Source organism: Saimiri boliviensis, chromosome 1 (genome assembly GCF_048565385.1).
Source record: "Saimiri boliviensis isolate mSaiBol1 chromosome 1, mSaiBol1.pri, whole genome shotgun sequence".
Taxonomy (NCBI): Eukaryota; Metazoa; Chordata; class Mammalia; order Primates; family Cebidae; genus Saimiri; species Saimiri boliviensis.
Window position 1 is genome coordinate 130,038,129 of NC_133449.1, and position 26,067 is coordinate 130,064,195.

The 26,067-nt window shown below is 48.4% G+C and overlaps 1 protein-coding gene across 7 annotated transcripts; it reads right to left on the minus strand.

The window, feature by feature from the left end:
• Positions 1 to 266: 266 nt before the first annotated feature.
• CHST10 (carbohydrate sulfotransferase 10) lies at positions 267 to 24,776 on the minus strand. Of its 7 annotated transcripts, none has more exons than XM_010352069.3 (8): positions 24,460 to 24,776; positions 22,114 to 22,180; positions 15,377 to 15,483; positions 14,716 to 14,847; positions 10,728 to 10,819; positions 6,459 to 6,693; positions 4,086 to 4,191; positions 267 to 2,437 (listed from the first exon to the last, which is right to left on the minus strand). In XM_010352069.3, the coding sequence occupies exons 4-8, from the start codon at positions 14,813 to 14,815 to the stop codon at positions 1,900 to 1,902; spliced, it is 1,071 nt and encodes a 356-aa protein (XP_010350371.2). In that variant the 5' UTR covers positions 14,816 to 14,847; positions 15,377 to 15,483; positions 22,114 to 22,180; positions 24,460 to 24,776; the 3' UTR covers positions 267 to 1,899. The 7 variants fall into 7 exon arrangements, with proteins under 7 accessions (XP_010350371.2, XP_010350370.2, XP_074260309.1 ...); XM_010352068.3 differs by having other exon boundaries at positions 15,363 to 15,483; XM_074404208.1 differs by lacking the exon at positions 24,460 to 24,776 and adding an exon at positions 24,345 to 24,436 and having other exon boundaries at positions 15,363 to 15,483.
• Positions 24,777 to 26,067: the final 1,291 nt, after the last annotated feature.

Below are 26,067 nucleotides of genomic sequence, written 5' to 3' on the forward strand. Positions count from 1 at the left end.
AGGCGGAGGTATATCTGGAGCCTTGGAAGGAAGTCAGGGGACAGGGGAGTGGGGGTGCTAGCTGTGCAGAAATGAACGGGGTGGGCCGCCGTGCTCAGGGCATATGGGCTCTGGACACAGTGAGATGTCCAGGAGATACTATGGTAGCAATCTCCACTTGTTTGGCAAAATATGTTAGGAAAATTACCCAAACGCCAAAGGGGAGGAAGAACCACCTCAGTGGCCAACCTTTCGTTTCTGAGAGAAAACACTATTTTAATTCGGACTAGCTCTAATGCCTTCCATTCATATACATATCCACAGTTAGATTTCAAATAGCAAAGAGGTACTCAAATCAGCTCATCTGGTCTGAAATTTTAACAAGACTTTGCTAAATGTTACATAAAAATAACCCAGCGATGACGTCCTCGGCACTGTGCGTCCATGGTGGCTGAAGGCTGAGCTTCCTGCGGTCCACCTGCCCTGAGCAGCTGTGCATGCACCTGCCTGGGATGGGCATGGCCACAGGCACCCTTCCCAGAACCGCCACTCATGTTAGGTTTGGCACATAAATTTTATTTTACTTTCACACTGACACATTCAAGAAACCATTCTGAGAAAAGGAAGGTGGAGGCCGCCTTGAAGCAAAGCCTGGCTCCCTTCTCCACCCCGGGCTCAGGAGCACTGTGTAGGCTCAGGCTGACACTCATTGCAGGAAACTGTCCCAGGTCTCAGTGGCCCTGGCTGTGGACGGCATCTGAAACGGTCGCTGTGGCTCTCCCTGCACCAGGGCCTACCTCATTGCCAGGAAGTGGCACTGCTGGAGGCTACCTGGGCCCCGGGTTTTATTGCTGGTGAACTTGGTCACCCACCTTCCAGTCACATGGTCCAGGATGGTGGCGTGATCAGAATGGCTCTGGTGGTGCCCTTTTGCTGAGATGAAAGGAATCTATAGGTGTAAACTACACTGAATTCTGTGATGCTGGCAAGTTGCCCTGCTAGTCTTCAGCCCCAAGGGGAGAGCTCCCTGGAGGAGACAGCTGGAGACTCACTGCTGACCACCCAGGCAAGGCAAGTCAGAACTGATGTGCCCGAATCTAAAGTAGCCTGAGCTCCAAGCCTAACCAGCTCCCCCATTCCTGGGCCATGTTCCTTTTAAGGCCCTCAAAGACATCCCCCTTCTCAGGTAGACAAAGCCTCCCCCCAACTCACTTTTTAAAATTGTATTTCTTATGCCAAATGAAATGGGCGCCTAGCAGACACAGGTTCAGAAGCATGGACGAGCGTTACACGGGTTATGGATTCTGAAAAGATGGACCCCTGGACACCACGCCACCCTCTGGCCATCGATGAATGTCCACAAGAACAAAACAGTCACAGAAAGAATGCTTTGCCTCCACAATCACAGCAGCACCAAAATGAAGGCCAGAGGTGTCGTTTTACGCCTCCGATCCGATGCTGCACGAGCCTCTTGATTTCGGCAGTCCCCGTTTCTCTGTCCCTCCTGAGTGCTGGGTGCTGTTCCTATGACCCACCAGTGACGGGTGAAGCCACCCCCGATTGGCCAGGAGAGCTTCGGGGGCATCCCCTTCCTTGACACCTGAGGGAAATGGCTCCTAAACCTGTGTAATGCTTCCTCCCTGCTGGGCTCAAACTTTTCTACCCTCTGAGGTGCACAAAGGGCAGCGACATCCTAATGACAATAGCAGGGGTGGGGGCAGGGTCCTCAGAGCATCTTACATCCAAACTAAGTCCTAACAGTAGGGGTCTTGCGTCATATGCTGAGGCAGTCACAGGCACGAGAGAGACCCCAGGCATCCTAAAAGGAGGGATGTAGTGGAGGAAGGGTCATTTATGGGCTCAGATCTCCACCTGGTTAGCCCCGGGACTAACAAAAGATATCTGCATAGGTCTTACGTATTAGTTTAACAAAAAATCTGGTTTCTGGTACCCAAAGAGCTTAAAGTCCCCTTCGAAACGTGCATATAGGCGTCGGATGTCTCGTTTGCTGATGCCCAGGAAATAGTGCTGCACCTTGGTTCTGTTATACACTGTAATGCCTGGAGGAATGGTCGGGTACGACACCAGGTGGTCAATGCCGGCTTCTTTTAAGATGTATGGAGCATCGTCCTCCAGGGTCTCGTGGTGTCCAATAACACTGTACGTTATCTCACAGGGAGCGCAGAGCTCTACATACGTCACCCAGTGAATGATGTGGTCCCCAAACTGGAGGTCTAGCCATCTGTGGTTCGGATCGCCCAGGTAGCGCACGAAATCTTCAAACTGGATCCCCCGGGTCTCCGTTCGGTTCCGCCTGTATTTTCTGATGATGCCAGGTGCAATCTCATGCCTGTACCAAGGCTCAAACCGGGGATTGTGAACAAATTTATCCTTAAATGCAGAAATCAGTCTTTCGAAGGGATCTCTTACAATAAAAAACTTGAAGTATGTTTTCAATCTGAGGAAAAAAATGAACAAGAGGTTAACTTGCCACCACAGGAGGTCACAGCACAGAGGAGTGGCGGGAGAGGGAGTAGTGACAGGAGCGCAGCACTGTGTATGGGCTCTCATGGGCCGCGCCTGCCGGGAACGCATTCCACGTGTCTCTTACTTTATCTACGTCAAGATCCTGAGGATGAATCCTATTAGCCCACTTTGCGAGTGAGGAAATGGAGGCTTGGAAAACCTTACCTGTCCAAGGCCACAGTTCTCATTTAACCTACGTTCTGTTTTACTTGAATGATTCAAAACTTCAAGAATGTTTACAAATTTTGTTCCTGGGCAGAAAATCATAAGGGCAGGAGCTATGAATGAGTCAGGAAAAAAAAGTTACATCAAGGGCATATTTTTAAAAATTCAATTTAAATTTGCCAGGGGAAGAGGGGTAAGAGATAATGGAGCACCAGGCTTCATGCTCCAGTGGGCAGGAGCGGGTCTGGGTGGCTGCCACCGGGCAGCAGCAGAGCATGGTCCTGGGGAGGGCGCGGCAGGAGTGACGATGATGAAGACGATGACAACAGTGACATCACGGAGCACGGCCTGCTTACGACAGGCCAGAAACTGCTTTCTGTGCTTTGCGCATCTTTACTCTCTGAGTCTCAAAAAAGCCCCACGAGTGCTCAGAGTGACGGCAGGACGGTCTTCACCAGGAGCATCTATGGTAAGTGCCATAAGGGTAGGCAGGTGACATGCAAGGCAGGTGGCTGCAGAGCCAGGAGGCAAACTCCAGCCGGTGACCTGACGTCAGCTGCTGCTTCTCATCCTTACTCCTTTTCAGCCTTGCTCTCCCGGGCCACCTGAGAACCACTACTAGAGAATTTTCTCATTTATTAGCTAAGGACTCCATCCATTTTTTTTTTTCTGCCCAGGCTAGCATGCAATGGCAAGATCTTGGCTCACCGCAACCTCTGTCGCCCAGATTTAAGTGATTCTCCTGCCTCAGCCTTCCGAGTATCTGGGACTACAGGTGTGTGCCACCATGCCCAGCTAATTCTGTTGTATTTTTTTAAATAGAGACAGGGTTTTACCATGTCGGTTACACTGGTCTTGAACTCCTGACCTCAAATGATTCGCCTGCCTCTGCCTCCCAAAGTGCTGGTATTACAGGCATGAGCCACCATGCCTAGCCTGGACTCCACCCTTGCTGCGATCAGGGGTTCTGTCTCTCTGCCCTGCCCATGCTGGGTACAGCCCACACTACCACTCCATGGGCAGCCCCAATGGCAGTGGGCACAATGCCTCTTGGAGAACGAAATACTCAGGTCGCTGCAATCCAAATCCCTTTCCTAAGAAGAAAATATCATATTCAGCAAGCCGTCTATAAAACTTTACGAAAGCAGAACAAAGTTGGCTGCTCATTTCTGTTAACCTTCATGTTAACGGACTGTGTGACCGTCAGGCTGGAGATGCTCAGAAGTGACTGGGAGTTTAGTTTAGCCACCAAATGTGGCTGTAGCTGCTCAGCTGCCACTCACCGATGCAAACCAACAGCCCTGTGTGGTCCTCAGATCACTCTGGCAAGTACAGAACTGAGCCTGGGGTTTTCCCCAAATTTCTTCTCAGGTTTACAAAAACTCCCCCCTCCCCTTTGAGGAAGCTGTTCTCACCGCTCCTGAATTTCGGCATCACTGAAGGAAGAGAGCCGAGGAAGGCCGTTCTTCTCGTGGTCATGCACCACGTTTTCAGGGATCTCCTCAATGGAAGGAAAGGCTCCTGGGATGTAAACAGAAGGAGAGGCATGCTGGCTGCTCTGGTGCACCCCTTAGAGAAGGGCATGTCCTTACCTTGGCCCCCATGCTTCCCAGGCGTGCACAACAAGCCCACCCCCAATATCCAAGTTTAGGTCTTTGAATTTCAACTGCTTCTGCCAGCAGGAAGAGAGAGTGAAGAAGAAAAGCTTTTGGGAATCCATAAGCCAACCAGAGGAAACTGATGATTTTGGCGAGGAAGGGGGAGGGAGCAGGAGTAGAAATGCTGGCAGTGCCTACCCCTGGCAGTGGACCTACCTGGGCTAAACCTACCATTAGACGAAGATCGCTGAATGCAAACAGAATTCCTAACACCAGCAACACTCACTCTACTCTGAGACTGGGGAAAAATGCCAGAGAAGCAGGACTTTGGAACATGATGCTGAGATGCCTGCAGTAGCTTCACAGCCCCCTCCCATGGACAGCACTTCATGCCTCTCAGCCCACAGTGGCTCCCAGGTACCCCTACAGCATCCCAGGCTGGCAATAAGCAAAGACCTTTTGATGCTGGAAAATTCTGGCTAAGCTGCGATACATCTAAGACAGAGTCAAAAGAGGACAAGCCGTGTTGAGAAGGCAGGGCCGTGCCAGCAGCCAGGGTGTGTCATCAGGGACCAGCGCTGGGTCCAGGCTGCTGAATGGAACTTGGGCAGGGGCCATCCTAGGGATGGTTGGCTGAGCAAGTGTTTTCACTCTTTTCTCAATGCAGACTAATGGAAATACGCTGTCAGGATGCTGAGGAGGTTTTCTCCAAGCCTCTGCAAGCCTTAACATCCATCTTTGTGTTAATACTGTAGGGTTAAGATTGGAGTCCTGGCAGGGAAGAATGTTCCCGGGCCGTCTGAGCAGCGGACACAGCCTTGTCTGTTTTATTCATTCCTCCCCTGAGTATTTAAGGCCCAGTCCAGAAGTCTGTTCTACGTGCTATTGATGTCTGTAAACTTGGCGCGGGGAGCACTGCTCTCAAGGGAACGGCGACAGAACCAGCTCTGTGGGTTCACATATGGACACACTCCCATACCTGTCCCTGTCCAGGTGTACTAGTGAGGACTGAAACAGCCACAAGGACAAGCCACTTCTGTATTACATGACCCAGCAAGCCCACTCCCATTTCTATACGGTCTTCATAAGTGGGTGTTTACTTCTTAAAGAATGCTGCTTCACATTGTGGTGGCTGATTTGTGAGCCTTTTGTCTATTCCTTGTTTTCAATTTGATTTGCAGCCTCATTCTGCTTCTGAAAACCCAATATGCTATCCAATTACTAGGAAAGCACATTAATTATATGTGACAACCAGAAGATGAGGTGCCGCTATTGTCTCTCCCAGCCAACCCATGTAAAGGCCAAACAGTGGCCAGCAGGGACCTCCGACTCTGTGGGCAGCATCAGGAGTGGCAGGCAGGGCATGGAGCCCCAGGGCCACCCACCCACAGTACCCCAAAATCCAATTCCTGATCCAGGAATCCCACTGCTGTCGACTGTAACTATGTCCTGTCTGAAGCTAAATTTCATAGGCAGAACCCATAATTATCAGGATTGGTTCAGACTAATTGGAATTTAAATAAATAAACATGTCTAAAGAGTGGTGAGTAATCAAAACTGCAGTGTATGAGGTCACTTTGTGATGATCTAATTTGTTCCCTAGCAAACATTCAGCTTTCCTGAAGCAGGCGGACTCAATCCTCTGAACACAGACGCTTAGTGTGAAATGGGGTACAATTTCTTCCTGCCCACTGGCACAGAATGCTTGGACTGCAGGTAAAGAGGCCCCGGGCTCCGGGGTGGGGCTCCCCTCCCAGGCTCTATGGTGTGGGCCCTTCTCACTGCAGAGAGGGTGACACTGAGGTTTCCTGGTGGCTCAGTGAGGGTGGGGCCCCGGCGGACGTGGGACAGAGCGGGTGACTATAACCATTGACACAGGGAACTTGAAGAGAAGAAGCGGGGGGTCCTAGGGGTGGACACGCTGCCTGAAGTGGGGACCTGCTGTCACAGGTGAGGAGAGCCAGACTGTGGCTGTGTCCCTTTGAAAAGAATCGGTGTCTAAAAAAGCCCCACTAACTTAGAAGGCACAACACTAACAGGAAACAACAAGAGCAGGCTGGTCTGGAGGGCCACCAGTCCTTTCAGGAGAAACCAGCCCTTCTGTGTCTCCTCCCTACCGTCCTCTCCAGCCTCCACGGCGCCGGCCACCGAGACCCTTCCCAGGCAGACATTCAGCAGCCCCACACGCACCGTTTAGAACGATCAGCACTTTCTTCCACTGGGTGTTGCCCACTTTCGGAGTCTGGCAGAAAAGAATCTTGTGCTTGTCACAGACAAATATTCGGTCCAGGACAAACTTGGAGACAGGAGTGTGTGAGAGATTCTTCAGGGCCTCATCCCTGCAGACGTTTCTGATGAGCTCCAGGCGTTCCATGTAGACCAGGGGCTGAATGAGCCGGCTGTCTGGAAGCGCCTTCCCAGTTGGCTGCAAGTGACATGGAGCAGAAGAGGCCCAGGGACCATTAAAGGCGGCAGGACCAAGTCAAGCAGAACCACTCCTGCTGGCGTATCCCTTCCCTTCCATCTGGGGCCTTCCCTTCTTCTCTTCCTTCCCTTTCTACAGCTGACATCCACTGCCCCCAGCCTCCTCCTGAGGCCTCCCTCTGGGCCTCTACACCAGCCTGATTGGCAGGGTGGGCAACAAAAATGAATGCAAGCTTGGTTCCTCGGACATCTTTGGAGAGAAGTTTGGCTTTAAAAAACAAAATAAGGACAGGCACAGTGGCTCATGTCTGTAATCCCAGCTCTTTGGGAGGCCAAGGTCAGGGTATCATGAGGTCAGGAGTTCGAGACCAGCCTGGTCAACACAGTGACACCCTGTCTCTACTAAAAATACAAAAATTAGCTGGGTGTGGTGGTGCATGCCTGTAATCCCAGCTACTGGGGAGGCTGAGGCAGGAGAAATACCTGAACCTGGGAGGTGGAGACTGCAGTGAGCCAAGATTGTACCACTGCACTCCAGCCTGGGCAAAAGAGCAAGACTCTGTCTTGGGAAAAAAAATAAAAATTAAAAACCAAAACAAGTTTGGAATCCTCTGGCTAGGGGGAAAAACAGATGAAAAAGCTCAAATTCTACATGCTTGTCTGTTCTTCACAGGGCTGCTTTAGAACCTAAGAGAATACCTGTAACGTGAGAAGCCTTGTGTATATGTGGGTTGGAGGGGGCAGATGGAGATGAACCAGTACACACAGAAGTTGTTCAGGGACTCCTTGTCCTCGGTGAGTTAAAATCCCCTTGCTGCTCACACCTACTTGTTCCCCAGGGGCATCCTGAGGGCATTTCAGAATAGCAGGGCTGTTTCCCCCAACCCTACTCCATTAGCCCCCCTCTAGCTGTGGCTCTGTTTCTTAGCATTGTGATTAAAGGCTTCCGCTGCTATATCTATTTCTTAAAGCCACACAGAACTTCCCAAGATTTGAAAGCAGATGATCCTTCCAAATAATTGTATTGAATGGACCCAAATGTCCTTGTTAAATCTTTTAAAAAGCACTAAGCTTGCCAGGAAATCCATTTATAGGGTAGTTTAAAAACTGTCGTCCCAGGGGACTGCGTCAGTTACAAAATGGGAAGGATGTAAGCCTTCTAGAACAGACTAGAACCAGGACCCTGGAACTATCAGGATGCCAAAGGTCCCCCCCCCGCCCCCACCCAGCTCTTTCTTCGTGGATCTACTGTAAACAAACTCGCTTACACTCAGGACCTCTGGCTAGGATGCTTTCTCCCTCATGTGTTTAAGTGAATTTCCTGGGATTCCCTGGTGGCGGGAAGAATGTCCTCGGGTTCCTGACTGCCTGCTTTCCGAGATGAAGACACTGAGCAAGTGAGAGAGGCCCCTTCGCAGAATGGCCTCTGTTCCTCCCTATGGGGCATCAGTGGCTGCCTGCTGCCCGGGCTCTCCACCCACCACCACGGAAAACCAGGAGCCGTGCCAGGCACTCTCCTTGTTCTTACAAGAACGGGTCTCATTTAACCACATTTCCTCATCCATCCCACCTCTTGCTCACTTATCCCAAAAGCGTCCGTCTTCTCCTCCCTCTGTTTCAAACCGAACCCAGACCATGGATGGCACTCAAGAGCAGCAGGTCGGGGAGAGCACCTCCCAGCAAATTTCCTTTAGAAAATGCAGAGAAAACTGCACTTTTAGATACTGCTTTTGAGCAAAGTATTAAAGACGAAGAAAAAAATTCTTCTAAGAGATGAGGCCTCATTCTGCCACCCAGGCTGGAGTGCAGTGGCACAATCATGGCTCACTATAACCTCCAACTCCTAGGCTCAAGTGATTCTCCCATCTCAGCCTCCCAAGTAGCTGGGATTATAAGCACACACCACTATAACCAGCTAATTTTTGTATGTTTTGTAGAGATGAAGTCTCAGTATATTGCCCAGGCTGGTCTCGAACTCCTGGGCTCAATCAATTTTAATGCCTTAGCCTACCAAAGTGCTGGGATTACAGGCATGAGCCACCATGCCCAGCCAAAAAAAAAAAAGGTTTCTTGTTCAATTGTGTCTATGAACTAGCATTTTCTTTTTTCCCTTTGCAAATATACAAAACCAATTGAAAGATAGATATTATTTTCTATTTTCCATCCAAACATTCGGCTACCCCATGCACAAAATAAACTTTTAAAGGTGAGCTACAGAACCTGATCATGTTGATAAATCACTTTTCTTGTGAGAAAACACATGCTGAGTTTTAGTGTCACCTAAGGACACATGGCCTCAAGGAGTGCTGACATCCCCTCTGACATCCCCCACTGCTCTCACCTCGCATCTGAGTCATGAATATGAATGGGCCAGGTGGGAAAGAGAAGGGCACAGAGGGCACTGAGTTCAAAGCTCAGGCCCACTACTTGCTATCCAGGGGATACCGATCCAGTGGGCACAGTTCCTTGAGCCTTATATTTCCCAAATGCAAACTGAGAATAAAAATACACCTAAGCTGGGGATTGAGACCATGTTGGCCAACATGGTGAAACCCCATCTCTACTAAAAAATACAAAAATTAGCTGGGCATGGTGGCATGCACCTGTAATCCCAGCTGCTCGGGAGGCTGAGGCATGAGAATCACTTGAAACTGGGAGGCGGAGGAGGTTGCGGTCAGCCGCAATTGTGCCACTGCACTCGAACCTGTCGACAGAGGGAGACCCTGTCTCAAATAAATATACACACACGCACACACACACACACACCCAGAGGGTGGCTTGGAAGATCAATGAGATTGAAACCCAGTAAAGTACTCTGCAAACTGTAAAGCATATTCAGGTGCAGTCTTTATCTGCAATGACTCCTGCAGGCTGGCAATCTCTCCGGAAGTGCCCTCTACCCAGAGAGGGGAGAGGGAGCACCAGGATGACCACCCTCTTCCTCACAGGGTATGGCATTCTCATGAGAACCTTGTTGTGACAGTTTGCCAAAGGCTTACCCTACCTTTGTTTTTATCCATCTAACTTTGACTTCCTATTTAATCCATCCCATTAAAGCCACTCTCCTATTTTCCATAGTTTTTTGGTCTCGTTTCTGTAGTCCATCCAAATTCTTTTCTTACCCTGGGATGCCTCAACCTAAAAGCAACATCTAGGCTGTCTCAGAGTTCTGCAGACTTGACCTCCATTCCATCAATGTCCTATGAGAGGTAACCTCCAGCAGCATTCTACTCTGACTGGAGTATGCTTTCTATGCTTACTAAGTTCTAATTTATCGTCCTTACACTGTGAACCATGGATAGGAGCTGTCCCCATCTCTACAGCTTGATTCTGGGCTTATAAATATTTTTAGGGCTTGCTGTACCCATTTCATTCCTTCTGGCACAACTGCAACTTCAACCCTCCAGATCCAGAATGGGGGTTAGGAAGTGACACGCCTTCCAGAGTGCACCCCTCATCCCAACTGGGGAATGATTACTAACTTCACGCAAGAAGTCTGCAGAGAAAGCCACGGAGACAGAATGCCAAGGGAGGTGAGGGCCAGGTGGAAGTCAGCAGCCTTGAGCTCTGCCAGGAACCCCATGGGACCACGGAGGATCTGCCTTTTTCCTAGGCTCAGTTCTCTCATCCATACAGTTTGGAGGCTGAATTAGTTGCTCTGCTGTCCAGGGCCCCCTTTCACTCTAAAACCCCAGGACTGAGATGTCTTCTCCCACTCCCAGTTTCCTCCTGACCCTGCCCAATACCCTCGGCTCCCCAGGTGAGGCTCATGTTCAGCTGGTCAGGAACGAGGCACAACCAACAGTGACAGAGCAGCCCTGATGCACAGAGCTGAGGAGCACAAAAATAGATGTGACCTGTGCCTTCCCCAAATGGAAATTAACAAGGTGAACTAAACATGGAGAAGTAACACAGGGAATGGCTGTAACGCAGATGTGATGACAAGTGGAACCGGCCACAAAGAGCTCGGAGGGGAAGGCCAGCTCTCCGTGACGGGCGCCATGTCTGAGGGGACAAGGACCTGGCTGTGCCCACCTTCAGTTCCTCGGGAATGTGCTTCTCTTCTGGCAATTTCCCCACTTCTGGCATGGTTGTCAGGAACAGAAACTCCTGTTTGGCACTGTACACTGGAAGACAGAGAGGTTAAATGTCTTCTTTAAAAGGAAAAGGCACACTGATGGATGAGACAGACAGAGGCCCCAGAAATAGAAGCTCTCAAAGACACCTGAATGCCTCTTGACAAAGCCACAAAAGCCATTCAACGGAGGAGGGCGGTCTGTCCAACAAAAGGTGCTGGAGCACCTGGACATCCATACACGGAACGAACCTTGATCCAAACCTCACACCTTATTCAACAAGGAACTCAGAGTGGATCACAGACCTGAATGTGACATAAAACCACAAATCTTTTTAAAAAACAACCAAGGAGAAAATCTGCACTTTGAAAGCCCATTTGAAGAGGAGGAAAAGACAAGCTCTAGGCAGGGAAAAACTATTTATGAATTACTTATCTGACCAAGGACTCGTATCTAAAATTTGTAAAGAACACCCTCAAAACTCAACAATTAAAAAACCAACCAATCCAACCAGAAAACAGGTAAGACACACCCAGATATTTCACTGGAGCGGATCCACAGACGGCAGATAAACACATGCAAAGATGGTCAAGGCTGCAGAGACCTTTATATCACAGGCTCTGCCCTCAAGTGGCTCAGAACCGAGTTGATGCGCTGCCATGGAAAGCAGATGGGATGAGGAAGTCAGCCAGGAGACAGGAAAAATCAGTGCCTACAAACACAAACCAGGTCCACAAGGTGTCATTTTGAGTCTCAACATATGATTCCATCACATTCCTATGGCTGAGGGGGACTGATTTTCCTATGAGAAAGTCTAGTTACAACACCTGATCGTAGTTCAATACGACACTGAAATTTGTTAACTGAGGATAAATCATTGCTAAAAATATCAGTCTCCACTGCTGAGCTGAACAGAAACCATAACACCAAAAAAAAGTAAGTTACTTTAAGCAGCAACTCAAGACAACCATGCTCTTCCTAGGGGCTCCTGTGGCAGAAGAGACCAGGAAAGTTCTGAGGCCAGCCGCATTTCCCAGAGGACAGGGCTGAAAAGAGCAGTCCAGGAGCGCTGAGGCCAAGCCTTCTCCAAGCCATTCCCAGAAAATAGAACTCCCCACTGAGGACACTATTGCGTCTGGTATTTCCTCCCTGTGACACTTCACAATGGGCTTCCAGTTCATAATCAAAAACACCGTGAATGTGTGTGAAATAAACTCCAACATGGGAGAAATCTTTTATAGCCATGAGCTTACAAACCCCTTTGGGTTTCCTGTGCTGCCCAAGATTCAGGCTCTGGGACACACTCTCTAAAGCACAGCGCTGGAGAGACAGGCTCCAGGAGAGACGCCCACACCACTCCAGCCCGAGGCCTCTCTGCAGGGGCGGGCTCTGAGTGTTACTGCTCTTGAGGCTTGAGCCCGGCTCCCTCGTGCACTGGCAAGATGCCTGCGTGTCAGCTTGCGTCCTGCATCGAGAACTCAGCTGGCGGACATCCACCTTCAGGATCCTAACCAGGTACTTTGGGACAATTAGATAATATCCCACGTGACTGAAGCAGGCTGGGTAGTGCTATGGTGGCCACCTCAACTGCAGAGGGCCCATGACAGAGGATTCTTGCTGAGTTCACTGCATACTCTGTGGTCAACAGCATCCTCACCAGCAGCACCCCTGCCCTGGGGTCAGGGGCAGCGATCCCATCTCAGTGACCCAGAACCCACACACCACACCAGCTCTCACAGGGCAGGGGAAGCACCCCCTTTCACTTGCCTTAAGGCAGCCAGAGGGAAGGATCTGGCAGGCAGTATTAAGGTCGGCTGCAGAGCTCCTCTCCCGGTGTAAAATCCAAAAGCCCTTCATCTTTCTTCATAGATTTTACCTTCTAACGCTCCCCACTATTCCTTTTCTCCTCTTCACAAAACCCTGTTCCATGCCTACGCTTTGCTTTTTTTTCTAACCAGGCCCACCTCTGCTTAGGTTCCAGATCAGTGTCTCCACTGAAAACATTCAGCACGGAACTTGATATATCAAAGGAGAATGAGACCTCGTTTATCAGATGCTGCTGGGAAACAAGGTGTTCTTTAGAGACCAATGTGCTAGATAATAGTAAAACACAAAGGCACAAATTTTATTTAACTATTATTGATGGAAGTCTGCTAAAATGTATTACATATACTCCTTTTTTAAGAAAAATAAACCATAAACAATTTAATCTCATGCCCTGCCTTTTGAGTGCCTTCTGTACTGGGAGGTGACATTTAGGAGAATGCCAAGTAACACCTATTTCTTACTCAGCAGCTGTTTCTCTTCAGTTCTCCGGCTAGGATCTACACCTGTGCTTCTCAACTGGTCCCCATGCCCAGGGATTCTCCTCCACTGAGTCTCAAGCAGCAGCGGGTCTGCAAAGTCCCACAGGTGATTCTGAAGTGCTGCGGGGATGAGAACCACAGCTCTAGGGCTTTAGGAGGGAACTCTCAGTGGCATGTCACTGTGCTGAAGCTGCCACGGAAATGTCCAAACTGTCAAACTGAGATCACTGTCTCACATTCCAACAACCCTTCAAGAATCGACCCTTTCTCTGCTGACCGAACCTTGAGACCCGGGTGTGAGCTGTCACGCTTTCTGACACCTGCCCAGATACTTGCAGGTGTAATACCATTCCTGAGGCTGAGCAGACCTCACAGGTTTCTCTCAAGGGCTCCTAGAGGATGAGATGGGACATGTGATGACAGCCAATCAGGGTCCAACAACAGTCACAGGGAGAACCACCAGGTGGATGAATTTCAGGGTGTCCCTCTTTTCCCTGCAGACCTCCCTCCTAACCTTGCTGTCCCTCTCCAGACAGGGTGAGCCAGAGAGAGGATGGGGCAGGAGGTATAGGGCACTGGGCAGTCCTTGACACAGCCAGGAGCATTCCTGGGAGCTCTGTGGGGTGGAGCAGGGGCCTGTTCCCCAGTCACACAGACAGCACAGGTCAGTGAAGCCTCCAGAAGAACTGCTGGCACAGAGGCATCTCTAACTGCCCCTTCCCAAGGCTACCATCGGCAGGAGGACACACAAAGCATAGTGCAGAGTAAAGATGCTGTGCCCACCGTGTTCCCCAGTATCTCCCCATCAGCCTGAAGGGCTGGGCCAATCCACCGCTGGATATGAGGACTTCAATGACTCCATGTGTCTGGCCTCCTCATGCCTGGCCACTGAATAAAGTGGCCTCGGGGCTGGAGGGCACATCACACACCTCCTTGCACATACCCAGCACTCCACAAACCACGAAGCATCTCACCATGCTCAGGGCAATCATGGGCAGTGCTAGAGCAGGCAGGGTGTCCACTGGGTGGAAGAATCATTGTGGTGCAGATAAGCAAATGACAAGAGCACAAAGTAGAATCAGTGTTCTGAGACCCAATTTGGCGCTCTTTCCCGTCCTCATCTGAATGCCTACGTTCAGTAAAGAGGAGCTAAGAAACCCTCTAAGACAACCTGAAGACATACATTTGAATGACCCCCTCCACTGCACGGAGGGTGACCTTCAAACATGTGGCCACCACATGGGCATGCCGAGCAGTCAAGGCTGTATCTCTCATGATGACAGGAGGCAGAGAGAAATCCCAAACTGTGAGCCTGAGAGGCACCCTGCTGCAAGGCATAAGGCCGCTGTGCTCCTGGGAGGAGGCCCTGCTCCGTGCTCCTCAGGCACTACCCAGGCCTCAGCCACAAAGAGCAACTTCCTTCCTCCAGAGGAGATGCTTGAAAAGACCCTTCAGCCCTCCCACCCCACCTCCCCTCACACCTCTGTAACATGAATGAATGGAGGCCATGACCTCCAAGGTCCCTGCTGGCATGAACGTCCTCTGACTCGGTGACAGAAGTCACCTGTGCATGTACCTAGGAAAAGTGTTGCAGCAAGGTCTGAATTAGCCAAAATTCGTTCCACCACGAAGCATACCTACCATCTGGGTCTTTAAAGGTCAACGTGATGAACTTGCTAGCCACCATGAACATGAAAATCACCCAAAAGCATGCGGCCAACAGAAGCCACTGGTGGTGCATGTTGTCACACTGCAGCCATTCACTGACTCTTCCTGGAAAACACAAGCGAGATGCCCCCGTTGCTTACAAACACATCAACTCAACAGAGAAGAATGAAGACAGCAGATGAGTTCAGTCAGTAAGAATCGGCACAAATATTTCCAGTTTTTCCCACTGCTACAACACTGGCATTTAACTTAACGTTTCATATTTAATTAATGATATTAAATGATCGATTTAATAATAAAATCACATTTAGAACACCTTAATGGAGAGACGTGATAATGAGAGAAGACCACCTCTGTTGTGTTCTCAGAACACATTTAGCCCCTGACTCCTGTTGGGGCCAGGCTAAGGTCTCAGTGAGCTCCCACAACGGCCTGGAAGCAGGTGGCAGGAAGAGGCCGGCCAAGGTCTAGGCCTTAGCTGAGGGTCATTCATAGCAGGCAGAAGCCATGCTGGGGCAATTAGGAGCTGGCTGTGTTTAAAATTCAGACTGGCTGACAAGATGTAGCCACACCTAGAGAAGCTCTAAAAAAGCAAAGGAATGAACACTCATGCTTCTCACCTCTGCCCACTCACCAGCAAGGGCCTGGGCAGAACACTGAGTGGGGTGTTTTCATGCTATCACAGCCTGGGAGCAACACCGGGCATGTCACTCCTCAGCCTGGCACAGAAGCCATACTCTCCTGTAGGGAGCACAAGAAGAACCAGGAAGTCACTGTCAGTTCTTGGCAGGTGACACAAGGAAGTGTGTTTCATTTCATCTTTAACACAGTGCTTCTTCAAGCCAAAGCTCTCCACAAACAGACAAGACCCTGGGCTGAGCTGGTTCCCACCAGCTGACAGAGGCCATCCATCACTTCTTCGCGGCAAGGAGAAGTGGTCCCCTCAACACAGTGATGACGGCAAATAATTTCCTAACCCTGTGTAGATCAGAGCTCCATGAAGACCCAGGTAAATCACTCTCCTCCTTGTCTCAACATTTACATCCTAGAAACTCACTGGAACCAGGCATCTGGAATGCAAATACCCTCCATGACACACCCACCACGTGGTTACCCAGCCACACCTGAATATAGCCTGCAGTGGGGAGCTCAGCACCTGCCAAGCCACCTGGGTCTTTTCCAAATGGCTCCCGAGCCACCCTCAGGTGCCCATGTAAAAGGCTTAGTGTGTTTCCTGGGGTCACCAATAGGGTTGTCTGATTAGACAAATAAAAATACAAAACATCCCCCAAGTTAAGACTAAATTTAAGATAAACAATATGTAACTTTTTTAGTATAACCCAAATATTATATGAGACATACTTATACTCCTCTTCAAAAGCAGTATTTTGTGCCCACATATTAGGCCTAGTGTCCTTCCTAGGTTCCCCAAGTCGGGTTGGACAAATAAAAATACAGGATACCCAGTTAGGTTTAGTTTCAGTTAATTTTTAGTATAAAGTATGTCCTAAATATTGCATGGGATATACTTATACTAAAAAAGCAAAACAAAACAAAACCTATGTGTTGTTTTCTGAACTTCAGATTTAACTGAGTGTGTTGAGAAACATTAAGTTTTCCCTGCCCTCATGGCTCCTTTGTGGAGGATATCTTTTAGTTTGTAATCAGTGGTAGGCGGGTAACAGCTGCCTACTTGGTAGAACCTTAAGTTATGTGTAAATATAGACCACCTGTGTATTGATGAGAATCACTTATCTAAGAGCAAATAAATACATGGATGAACGTCTGCTGGGGGCCTTCCTTCTGGAGAGCTGTCAGCCCTGCAGACTCTCAGGGTGCTGGTCCCCTGGATAGATCCACTCTGTTGTACTATCTGGGTGTCTGCCTCTCAAATACCTTCAGTGGCCCCCCCTGGGTGAGGGTCTCCTGACCTAGCTGGTTCTCAGTAGGAGCGTACTGTATTTTATCAGCAACACCACCCAGCAGGGGACATGCCAAATTCCTTGAAAGCCAGCTGTCCTGCCTCCTGGCTTCTGCCACTACTTGTCAGAGCGGCACAAAGAGTCCCAGACTTGGTTCAAATCCCTGCTCACACCCATTAGCTCTGTGACTCTGCAAGTCACTTAACCTCTCTAAACCTCAATGTCCCATCTCTAACAGAAGGCCCTCCTCCTCCCAGGGTGCACACCAGGATGAAACGAGACAATGCAGACAAAAAACCAGTACCTGCCTGGCCTGATGCAGACCCCTAGTAATCATAAACTGACCAAACCCTTGGCATTCTCTGTGATTTTCCAGCTTAATCTACACCCTTCTCAGTGTGGTCTGTCCCAAGAAGAGAGAAAAAAACAAGACACACTCTCATTCCAGCAACGGCTAACTTCCCTTATAGGAGTTACTTCAGGAGGCAGGCCGCCCAACCCTCTCCGAGGGTCCCCAGGCTTTTTCAGGTATGAAGCCCCCTTTCAACCTCAGAATATTTCTCTAATCTCCACAAGCAGTTCCATATTTAATATCCATTAACTGAGACTAGAAAACAACCAAATGCTACAAGGACTTCAGTACTGCTTGTAAACAAAATGATATAAACCACAGCATGTATATACATTCGGATACACTTACTATTTAAAATACATTGACTCGGGAATTAGGAAATCATGTTAAAGCCCAAAATACATTTTCATTTTCAATAAAACTCTGCTGAAAGGCAGGCCAATTACATAGAGCCATATCCAAAGTGTCAAGATATACCAGCAAACAAAAAAGACAAGCTGCAGGATGGAATATATCATCCCATTTGTTACAAAAAATCACGTATGTGTAAAATACATATGATTACACACACATACAAACACACATATATGCAATACATAAAATCATGAGAGGATGGAGGAGGTCTTTTTGTACTTTATACAATTCATATTTAAAATATTTTCAATAAGTATTTTTTTTTTTTGAGGCAGGGTCTCTCTCTGTCGCCCAGGCTGGATGGAGTACAGTGGTGAGATCTTGGCTCACTACAACCTCCACACCCTGGGTTCAAGCAATTCTCCCGCCTCTAACTCTCAAGTGGGTGGGATTACAGACATGTGCCCCCATGCCCAGCTAAGTTTTGTATTTTTTTTTTTTTTGAGACGGAGTTTCGCTCTTGTTACCCAGGCTGGAGTGCAATGGCGCGATCTCGGCTCACCACAACCTCCGCCTCCTGGGTTCAGGCAATTCTCCTGCCTCAGCCTCCTGAGTAGCTGGGATTATAGGCACGCGCCACCATGCCCAGCTAATTTTTTGTATTTTTAGTAGAGACGGGGTTTCACCATGTTGACCAGGTTGGTCTCGATCTCTCGACCTCGTGATCCACCTGCCTCGGCCTCCCAAAGTGCTGGGATTACAGGCTTGAGCCACCGCGCCCGGCCAAGTTTTGTATTTTTAGTAGAGATGGGGTTTCACCATGTTGTCCAGACTGGTCTCGAACTCCTGACGTCAAGTGATCCACCTGCCTTGGCCTCCCAAAGTGCTGGGATTACAGGTGTGAGCCACCGCGCCCAGCCTAGTTAAAAATTTAGAAAACTGGCCCTTGTTCTGCAAGTCACACCCTACATGAGCCAATCAGAACCAGTAAGACTACAGCCCGGTCCTCTCTCGAAATACCCCCTTCCCTCAGGTCCAATATCTCTACAGTTTACAAATACAGTGCTCACATGTGAATAGTGTGTATGTGTGGAAACATTTAAGGACAAAATAACCTAAAAATAATGACTTTGAGCTCATTATTCATTATCCATATCCAGTGTATTCATTCATCCAGTAAAACAGCTGCCAATGATATGACCCTGAATCCCTAACCAAACACATACACAGTTCTTGTCCTTATGGAGCTTGTTGTCTAACAGGCCCACACGAAGGAAAGAATCTATCTGAGGAGAGGTTCTTGATGATGTGAGAGGCACGTGGTGCTGTGGGGAGAAAATACAAGGGGATGTATCTTGGGCAGAGCAGCCCAGGCCAGCAGCTACCTAAGGTGAAGGGCGGGGTTCCAGGCCAAGGGAATAGCCCCAGAGTAACTAGAGGCAGGCTCATGTGGCTGGAGTTCCAGGGCACAGGCAGAGGCAGATGCAGGCCAGACAATATGGGGCCTTCCAGAGCAATTATGGTCTTGCAAGCAATGGGAGCTCCTGAAGAGAGTTTTACATGAAAAGAGGGGTGGTGATGTCATGACCTGATTTAAATTTTGAAACAATTTCTTCCGCAGCAGAGTCAAAGGTGCAAAAAGCAAATGTCCACTCAACAACTGCCTGGTCTCAAGGTCATTTTCATTCACGGAGGAGGGAGAATTCTAATCGGGCACAAGCAACCTCAGCTAGGTGCTCCATACCCCATCATCTCTGGCTCTGGCTCTAGAAGCCAGCAGATGAGCTAGAAGGATGCACATTATCTGGTGTGATATGTTTTGAGCGGTGTGCCTAGCTAAGTGTGGTGTCATTTGCTTCGCAATTACATGGGGTTCTGAATCTAGACATCTACCTGATGGTGTCTGGCTTTATGTCTGGAGCGGTGAATCACAGCCCTGGCCGGACACCTGAGAAACTCTGAAGAAACACAGTGACACCCTGGCCCCAAGAACACCCCAGCCAAGATAACACAAATATCTGGAGGTGGTACCTAGCCATTTTTTAAAAGCTCTGTTCGTGACTCTAATGAGCAGCTGGGACTGAGAACTGCTGGTCCAGGACCTCAGCCCTTTTACATTTTAATACCCACGTGAATTCCCCTAGGGATCTTGTTAAAATGCAGACTCTAGGCATTCTGGCAAAAATGCCATTCTCCCACCACCTCCTTCCATCTTAAGAAGGAAAATTGGCAGCAAAAAAGCATCTAGTCAACGAGAGTCTATTGATGCTCTGAATTACAAGCGTTCCAAATACACAGTTAAGAGGTTTAATTAGAATCTAGGACCTTTCATCACTGCCTTCAGCTTCCTCTCCTTTCCAGCTCTCCCATCTACGGGTAACTGGACTCTGTAAAATTAGGCTTTGTCTGACTTTGGAAAACAACACAAAACTCTGTCCCCCCTCCCTTTTTTTTTAAAGAGAGCCATTCCAAGTTCACTTTGCCCCAGCTCTTCTAAGTCTGCCCCATTCTCTGCACTGTTTCCTTGAATACAGAAGTTCGCATGGGGTTTGCCTTCTGTCTGAGGATGGCATCACCAAGGCTCACTATTTCTGTCTACAAGGGGACTGGGGCCTGACATGAAGAGTACTTCCTCAGGGCTCTGCCAGGGGCTGCTGCTCTCCCTATAGCCAGGTGACAAATGGCCTTTAAAAAGCCTGACGTTAGTAGGCCGGGCACAGTGGCTCATGCCTGTAATCCCAGCACTTTGGGAGGCTGAGGTGGCCGATCACCTGAGGTCAGGAGTTCAAGACCAGCCTGGCCAACATGGAGAGACCCCCCCCCCACCCCGCCCACCCACACACACCCCAGAACTATCACTTAAAAAAAAAAAAAAAAAAAAGCCTGATATTTTCTGTAATTAATTCCCCTTTGTTCAAGGAGCCAAGACAACTCCCAAAGTGCCTGTTGAGCTAATGGTGGGCGTGAACCTGAGCCCCCCCCCAATCCCCCACCCCCGCACACCCTCCAGTCATGGCACAGGCCCTGAACAGAACCTCCCCAACCCCTGGAATCTGCACATCCATCTTCAGAGCTTTCCTACTTCTAGTCATTCAATGGGATTTTCACGAGTCAAGGTGTCAGAATCTGAAACTAACCCAGAGGGTTTGGTTCCTCAGTTCAACCCACAAGGCCAAATTGGCAGCTGAAGAACTTAAGGCCTGATGGGGAAAGCAGGGTCAGGGAAGGAAGAATCTACAAGAGGTCCTAATCTTCCCCCTTCCCCACTTCTAAAATAAAAGAAAAACAGCACACATTTTACATGTTTGTAATTACTAACAATGGAAATGCTACTATTACCATCTCTTGATGCAAATCCTTCCTCCCCTGCATTTTGAAAAGGAAACTTGTAAATTCATTTTGCTCAGCTGCCAATACCATTCCTGCCAGCAGCTTCTCCCCAAGCCTGAGTTGTCATCCAGAAGCACAGCGCCTTTCTTACTCTACTGACAAGTTTGCCTCCCACCTGCCAGGCCCCACTTCTAATACACATATTCGCTTATTAAAGGTTCTGAAAAGTCTCATTGTAAATAATCCCACTTCACTGTTTAACCAGCCTTTTTCCAGATGTTCTTTCATTCAGCAATATTTACCAAAGTCCTCCTCTGAGCGGGGGCTGTTCTGGGCCCTGGGGAGACAGCATCACACATTCCCTGCTCTCACAGTGCTGCTTTTTAACAGGTAATCATGGGCCATAAACAAATCAAGTAATCAATGTATAGGATCAAGCCAGGTGACAGCTGCAGTGGCTAACCAACAAGGGCATGGGCAGGATGTTGAGAAAAGGTAGGACAGAGTGTGGGAGCAAGCCATGCAGACCTCTGGGCAAAGACTGACATCTAGGTCCCAGAATTCCAAAAGCGGCAAGAAGGTCAGTGTTCCCAATGCAGAGGGGGCAAGCGGGGACAGGAGTGGGTCAGATGAGGAGGCCTGTCAATGGCCCTTTACTGACACCATCACCTCATACACACATCGGGGATCATGTGCCCAGGGCTCAACTTTTAAAACACACCCAGACTCTAGAACCTTCACACAGAAAACAACCTGGCAATGTACAAGGAACCAGTAACCTCTCAGGAGAACCACAGAAGAAATGAGAATTAGACAGACCAGGGCTGCAGCAACAGGGACATTTCACCATCACCCTGAGCATGTTCTGAACTGCAACGCATGACCCTACCAATTGAATCACTAAATTACAACTTCATAATGCAGAGTGTGGAATAAGAATTTATACTATAAAGTTCTACTGCATGCCACTGAGATTTTCAAATTCATCATAAAGGCTTCTCTCAATCTGCATTCAGAAATTTCCTTTGTTTTCTCTGTTGTCATACTTATGATTTACTGCCTTGGAATGACTGAATGATTAACCATCCTTAGGGGAATGAACACATATTCCTAACTGTCCAGTGAGAAATATACAGCACTTAAGACAGATTTTCATATGCAATAATAATAATATACAGCAAACACCTGGTATGGGGCTCACTGTGTGCCACGCACAGGTCTCAGCAGGTACTAACTCATGTAATCCCAGCCTCAGAACACGCACCTATTATCATATTTAAGGAAACGTTTCTAAGCACACATTTACATAGTCCTAATCAACAATTTAAAATCTGCACAGGCAAGAAAAAAGGCAGTAACAATACTGAATGGCACGCTCAAGTAACTGGTGAGCTCACGTTCTCCGTCACGTACCTTCTGTGGCCTGGGGCTCACATTTCCTTGCTGTTTCCCCTGAATTGAGGTTCTTGGGTCCTCGTCACTGGACAGAAAAATTAAAAAAAAAAATTACAAGATCAACTTACTTAACACAACTTGGTTTATACTTGAGAAATAGTTAATCATGTTGATGATTCAAATATATTTGGTAGAATGCGTCTCTTATACAGAGACAGGTTATACTTGGATTTCTTGGTGAATGAATATTCTAAATGTACCGAAATCACTAGCTATTTAAAAGACTCCTCCATGTAACTTAGTGTGAAAATGAATCATTTTTTTTGTAGCAAAAACAATCAAATCCAATTATGCCTGTTTCACATGTTTGAAATAGGTAAAAGATTCCTATATAAAATGATCAATTCTTCCAATGCAAAATGTTCTCTGGATTTTGTATTCCTTACACCTTTAGCACCTGGGAAATTCTAGCCAAATGTCATATCATAAATAACTGGAAACAAGCCAAATTCATGGAATTAAAGAGATCATGGATTTAGGAGAGCTAGCAAAATAAACATACAACTCATTTAACATACAGGACAGCCCAAGCTGACTGGGACACATGCAGCACAGTCTATCTCTGCTTCCTTTTGAGAACTCAATGCTAAAATTCAAAGCAATTTCCCATTATGTCGATAGAAAGATTAAGCTTTATATACAGTCAGTCATCACTTAACAACATGGATACTTTCTGAGAAATGTGTCGTTAGGTGATGTTCTTCTGCAAACATCAGTGTCCTCATACAAACCTAGATAGTACAGCCGACTACACACCTAGGCTATATGGAATAGTCTATTGCTCCTGCGACACTAACCTATACTGCTGTTACTGTACTGAATACTGTAAGCATCTGTAATACAATAGTAACTGTGTATCTAAAATTCGACAAGTTAAGAGTAAAAATAAGGTAGCATAGTCTTATTGGACCACTGTTGCATATGTGGTCTGTCATTGTCAGAAACATCATATACGGCATTTGATGGTCCTCACATCCAGGTTTTCCAGACATGTATGAAAAGAAAATGAACTCCTGGGTTTCTGCAATCTCTAAGGTCCTGCAATCACCTCTCTCCCGTTTCTATTCCTGGCTCTCTCTCACATTTTTATTGGATAAACTCAAACATTGAAAAATGATCTGACTATAACTGCAAGTTGCCTGTGATATTTACAAATTATTTCCTTTATTTTCTCAGTTTCCCAAGCACTCCGATTTTCATTCCAGCAAAGGAAAGCATTTTCCGCTCAGGTATTTCTTTGAGATTGTATTCTTCAGGGTCAAGTACAATTCAGAATTCAGAATTCAGAATTGAACAATTCTGAATTCAGAATTCAGAATTCCAATTCTGAGCAAGAAGGACTAAATTCTAATTATAATGGGGAGGGAAGGGGAAAGACCACTTCTCTCTGTGTCTTTTCTTTTGAACCCAGTCACTGAAAAGAGTGAAGGAGGAGATGGTTGGTGATCAGGGAGCCAGAGCTAAACTGAGCTGCCTAATTTTAACAGCACCTGAGACATTTCTCTCTCTGGCACTTTAAACTGAGCAATGCAATAACCCAACTCCATGGCCCAAAGCCCCAGACTCTCGTTTTCAGACAACATGAATGAATGAATGAATGAATGAATAAATAAATAAAAAACAAAACACCTTTATGACAGTCCTGCCGCTGAGCTAACCAGAACCTGGCTGCAATGCTTTTCATTCACTGCCTAGCCCTTTCCTGCCCCAGACGTGGAAAGCAAAAATGAGTTTTTGGAAAACCTGGTTCACCTTCCCAGCCAGAAGAACAGAACTGCATGCCTCAACCTCCAACTTCACCAGGCCTCCTAACAAGTGAAGATCAGAGGCTAGGGCATCCCCGAGCCCCTCGGCAGCGAACGTGCATTCCCACCCCTGCTTCCCCTGGCACCGGGGCTGCACATGCTCCTTCTTCCCTGCCCTCTTCTACATGCTCCTTCTGCCCTGTCCTCCTCTGCATGCTCCTTGGACCCGAGCGGAACCCTTTGTTCCTCTCTCCATCGCCAATTACAAACGCAAATTCTCAGCCAAGGGTGAAAGAAGTAAATTGTAGGCTCGCCCAAGTATCAGTATTTCCGCGTCTCACAGCATCCAGCACAAGGACGCCTTCTTATTGCATAATTAACGCGAGGAAGGCTCCTCCCGCTACTCCCGCGAACTAGGGAGGTCTTCAAATCGCCAAAACACACCGGGATGTGGCTCGCCAGGACAAAACCCCAGGTTCTCCGGTGTTTCTGCGCGCCCCGCGGCGGGGACATGGGCCCGGGCGCTGAAATCCACCCGCCTGCGCGTCCCCGAGCTCACCCTGCTGGAGCGGCGCCAGTCCGGGTCCCCAGGCTCCTCCCCCGGCCCTGGGGGCGCAGCGCGGCTCAGGCCTTGCCGGGCCTGTGGGCGAAGCGCTCGGGTCCCCACGTCCCGAGAGCGCGGGAGGTACGCCCAGCCTTGCCACGAGGCCTCCGCGCCGCGGCCCGCTGGGTCCTGGGATGTGGCGGCGGCGGCGGCGGCGGAGGAAAAGAAGACGGCCGCCGCGCGAGATTGGCTCTGGGGGCCAGGCCGCCGCCGCCCCACGCGGCCCCCGCGCGCCAGCCGGGCCGTGCGCGCCACCTGCCCGCGCCGCCTGCTCGCGCGCGTCCCCGCCGCCGTCCCTGGCCGTGCGCGCTCCGGCGGGCCGCGGGGAGTTGGGAGGGGCCCGGCTGGGGGACCCCATGGCTGGATCCCGCGCCTCCCATCCTGTCGCTGCAAAACCCGTCTTTCTGACTGAGACGTGTGGCCAGAAGTCCCGCCGGGCCTCCATCCAGGAAACAGGTTTGCTTTTGAGAACAAAAGAAATCCCAAACTTGGAAAAAGGCAAAAAGGAAACCAAAACAACAACAACCCCCCAACACACAAAAACCACCTTGGAAAGATGCAAAAATAAAAGTAATTGTTTTAAATCCTCAACTTGGAAAAAGGCCACTTGCTTACATTAAGGGTAACTTCCAGCATTTTCTAATAAGCCTACTTAATAAAAGCGGGACCTTCTGTACTTTAAAGAACCCCCTTGGCTGCCTGTCTTGGGGATGTAAATGTTTTCCAGGTGTAGTGAATTAACAAAGGACAATGATGACGGCCTGAACAGTTTACAGACCTGCAGAGTCCTAACTTCTTAACCTGCAGGAATGGATAATGCCTGAGTCAACCTCAAAGGCACTGGGGATTTATTGCCTCCCAAAAAAGATAAACTAGTTTTGTATTTATACAACCTACATGTTTGTTAACTACCTGACTCTGTGTCTGTTTAGCAAACAGGTAAAATAGATACTTGTATCTGTTTTAAATCCTCATATACACACACACAGACGCACGCGCACACACACATAAAATTTTCATCAAGGCTTTCAAGGAACAGTACCTTTTTTTTCCTTTTCTGTCGGTTCCCTCCTTGAGTTAATAATATTGAAGGAGCTGGCTGTCTGAGTATTTCACTTCTAGCAGCATGATTACTAATCATGGTTTAAAGGTTCTGCCCCTCATGCAGAAGATATTTACTGAGTCCTTTTTTTGGGGCCTTTTGAGATGAGACATTGAATTTCCCTTTGAGGATTTGAACCGATGCATGTGCATGGGAGAAAAGAAGTAACTAAATGTGGAGCTTAGATGTGATGCAGCATATTATGCAGGGTTTAAGGGTAAAGGCTCTGGGAATCAGACCACATGGATTCAGAGCCTTCAGATCTCATGGAATCACCACATCTGGCTGTGGCCTTGTCACACTCTAACATCTCTGTTTTCTAGTCTCCTCATCTTAAAGAATGTGGTACTAAAGAATATTGGAGAGGATGCATTTAAAGTACAGAGCACAGTCCTCCCCCGGTAGTAAACATTGCAACAAACACATGCAATTGTCATTGTTGATACTGCATTCCCGAGATA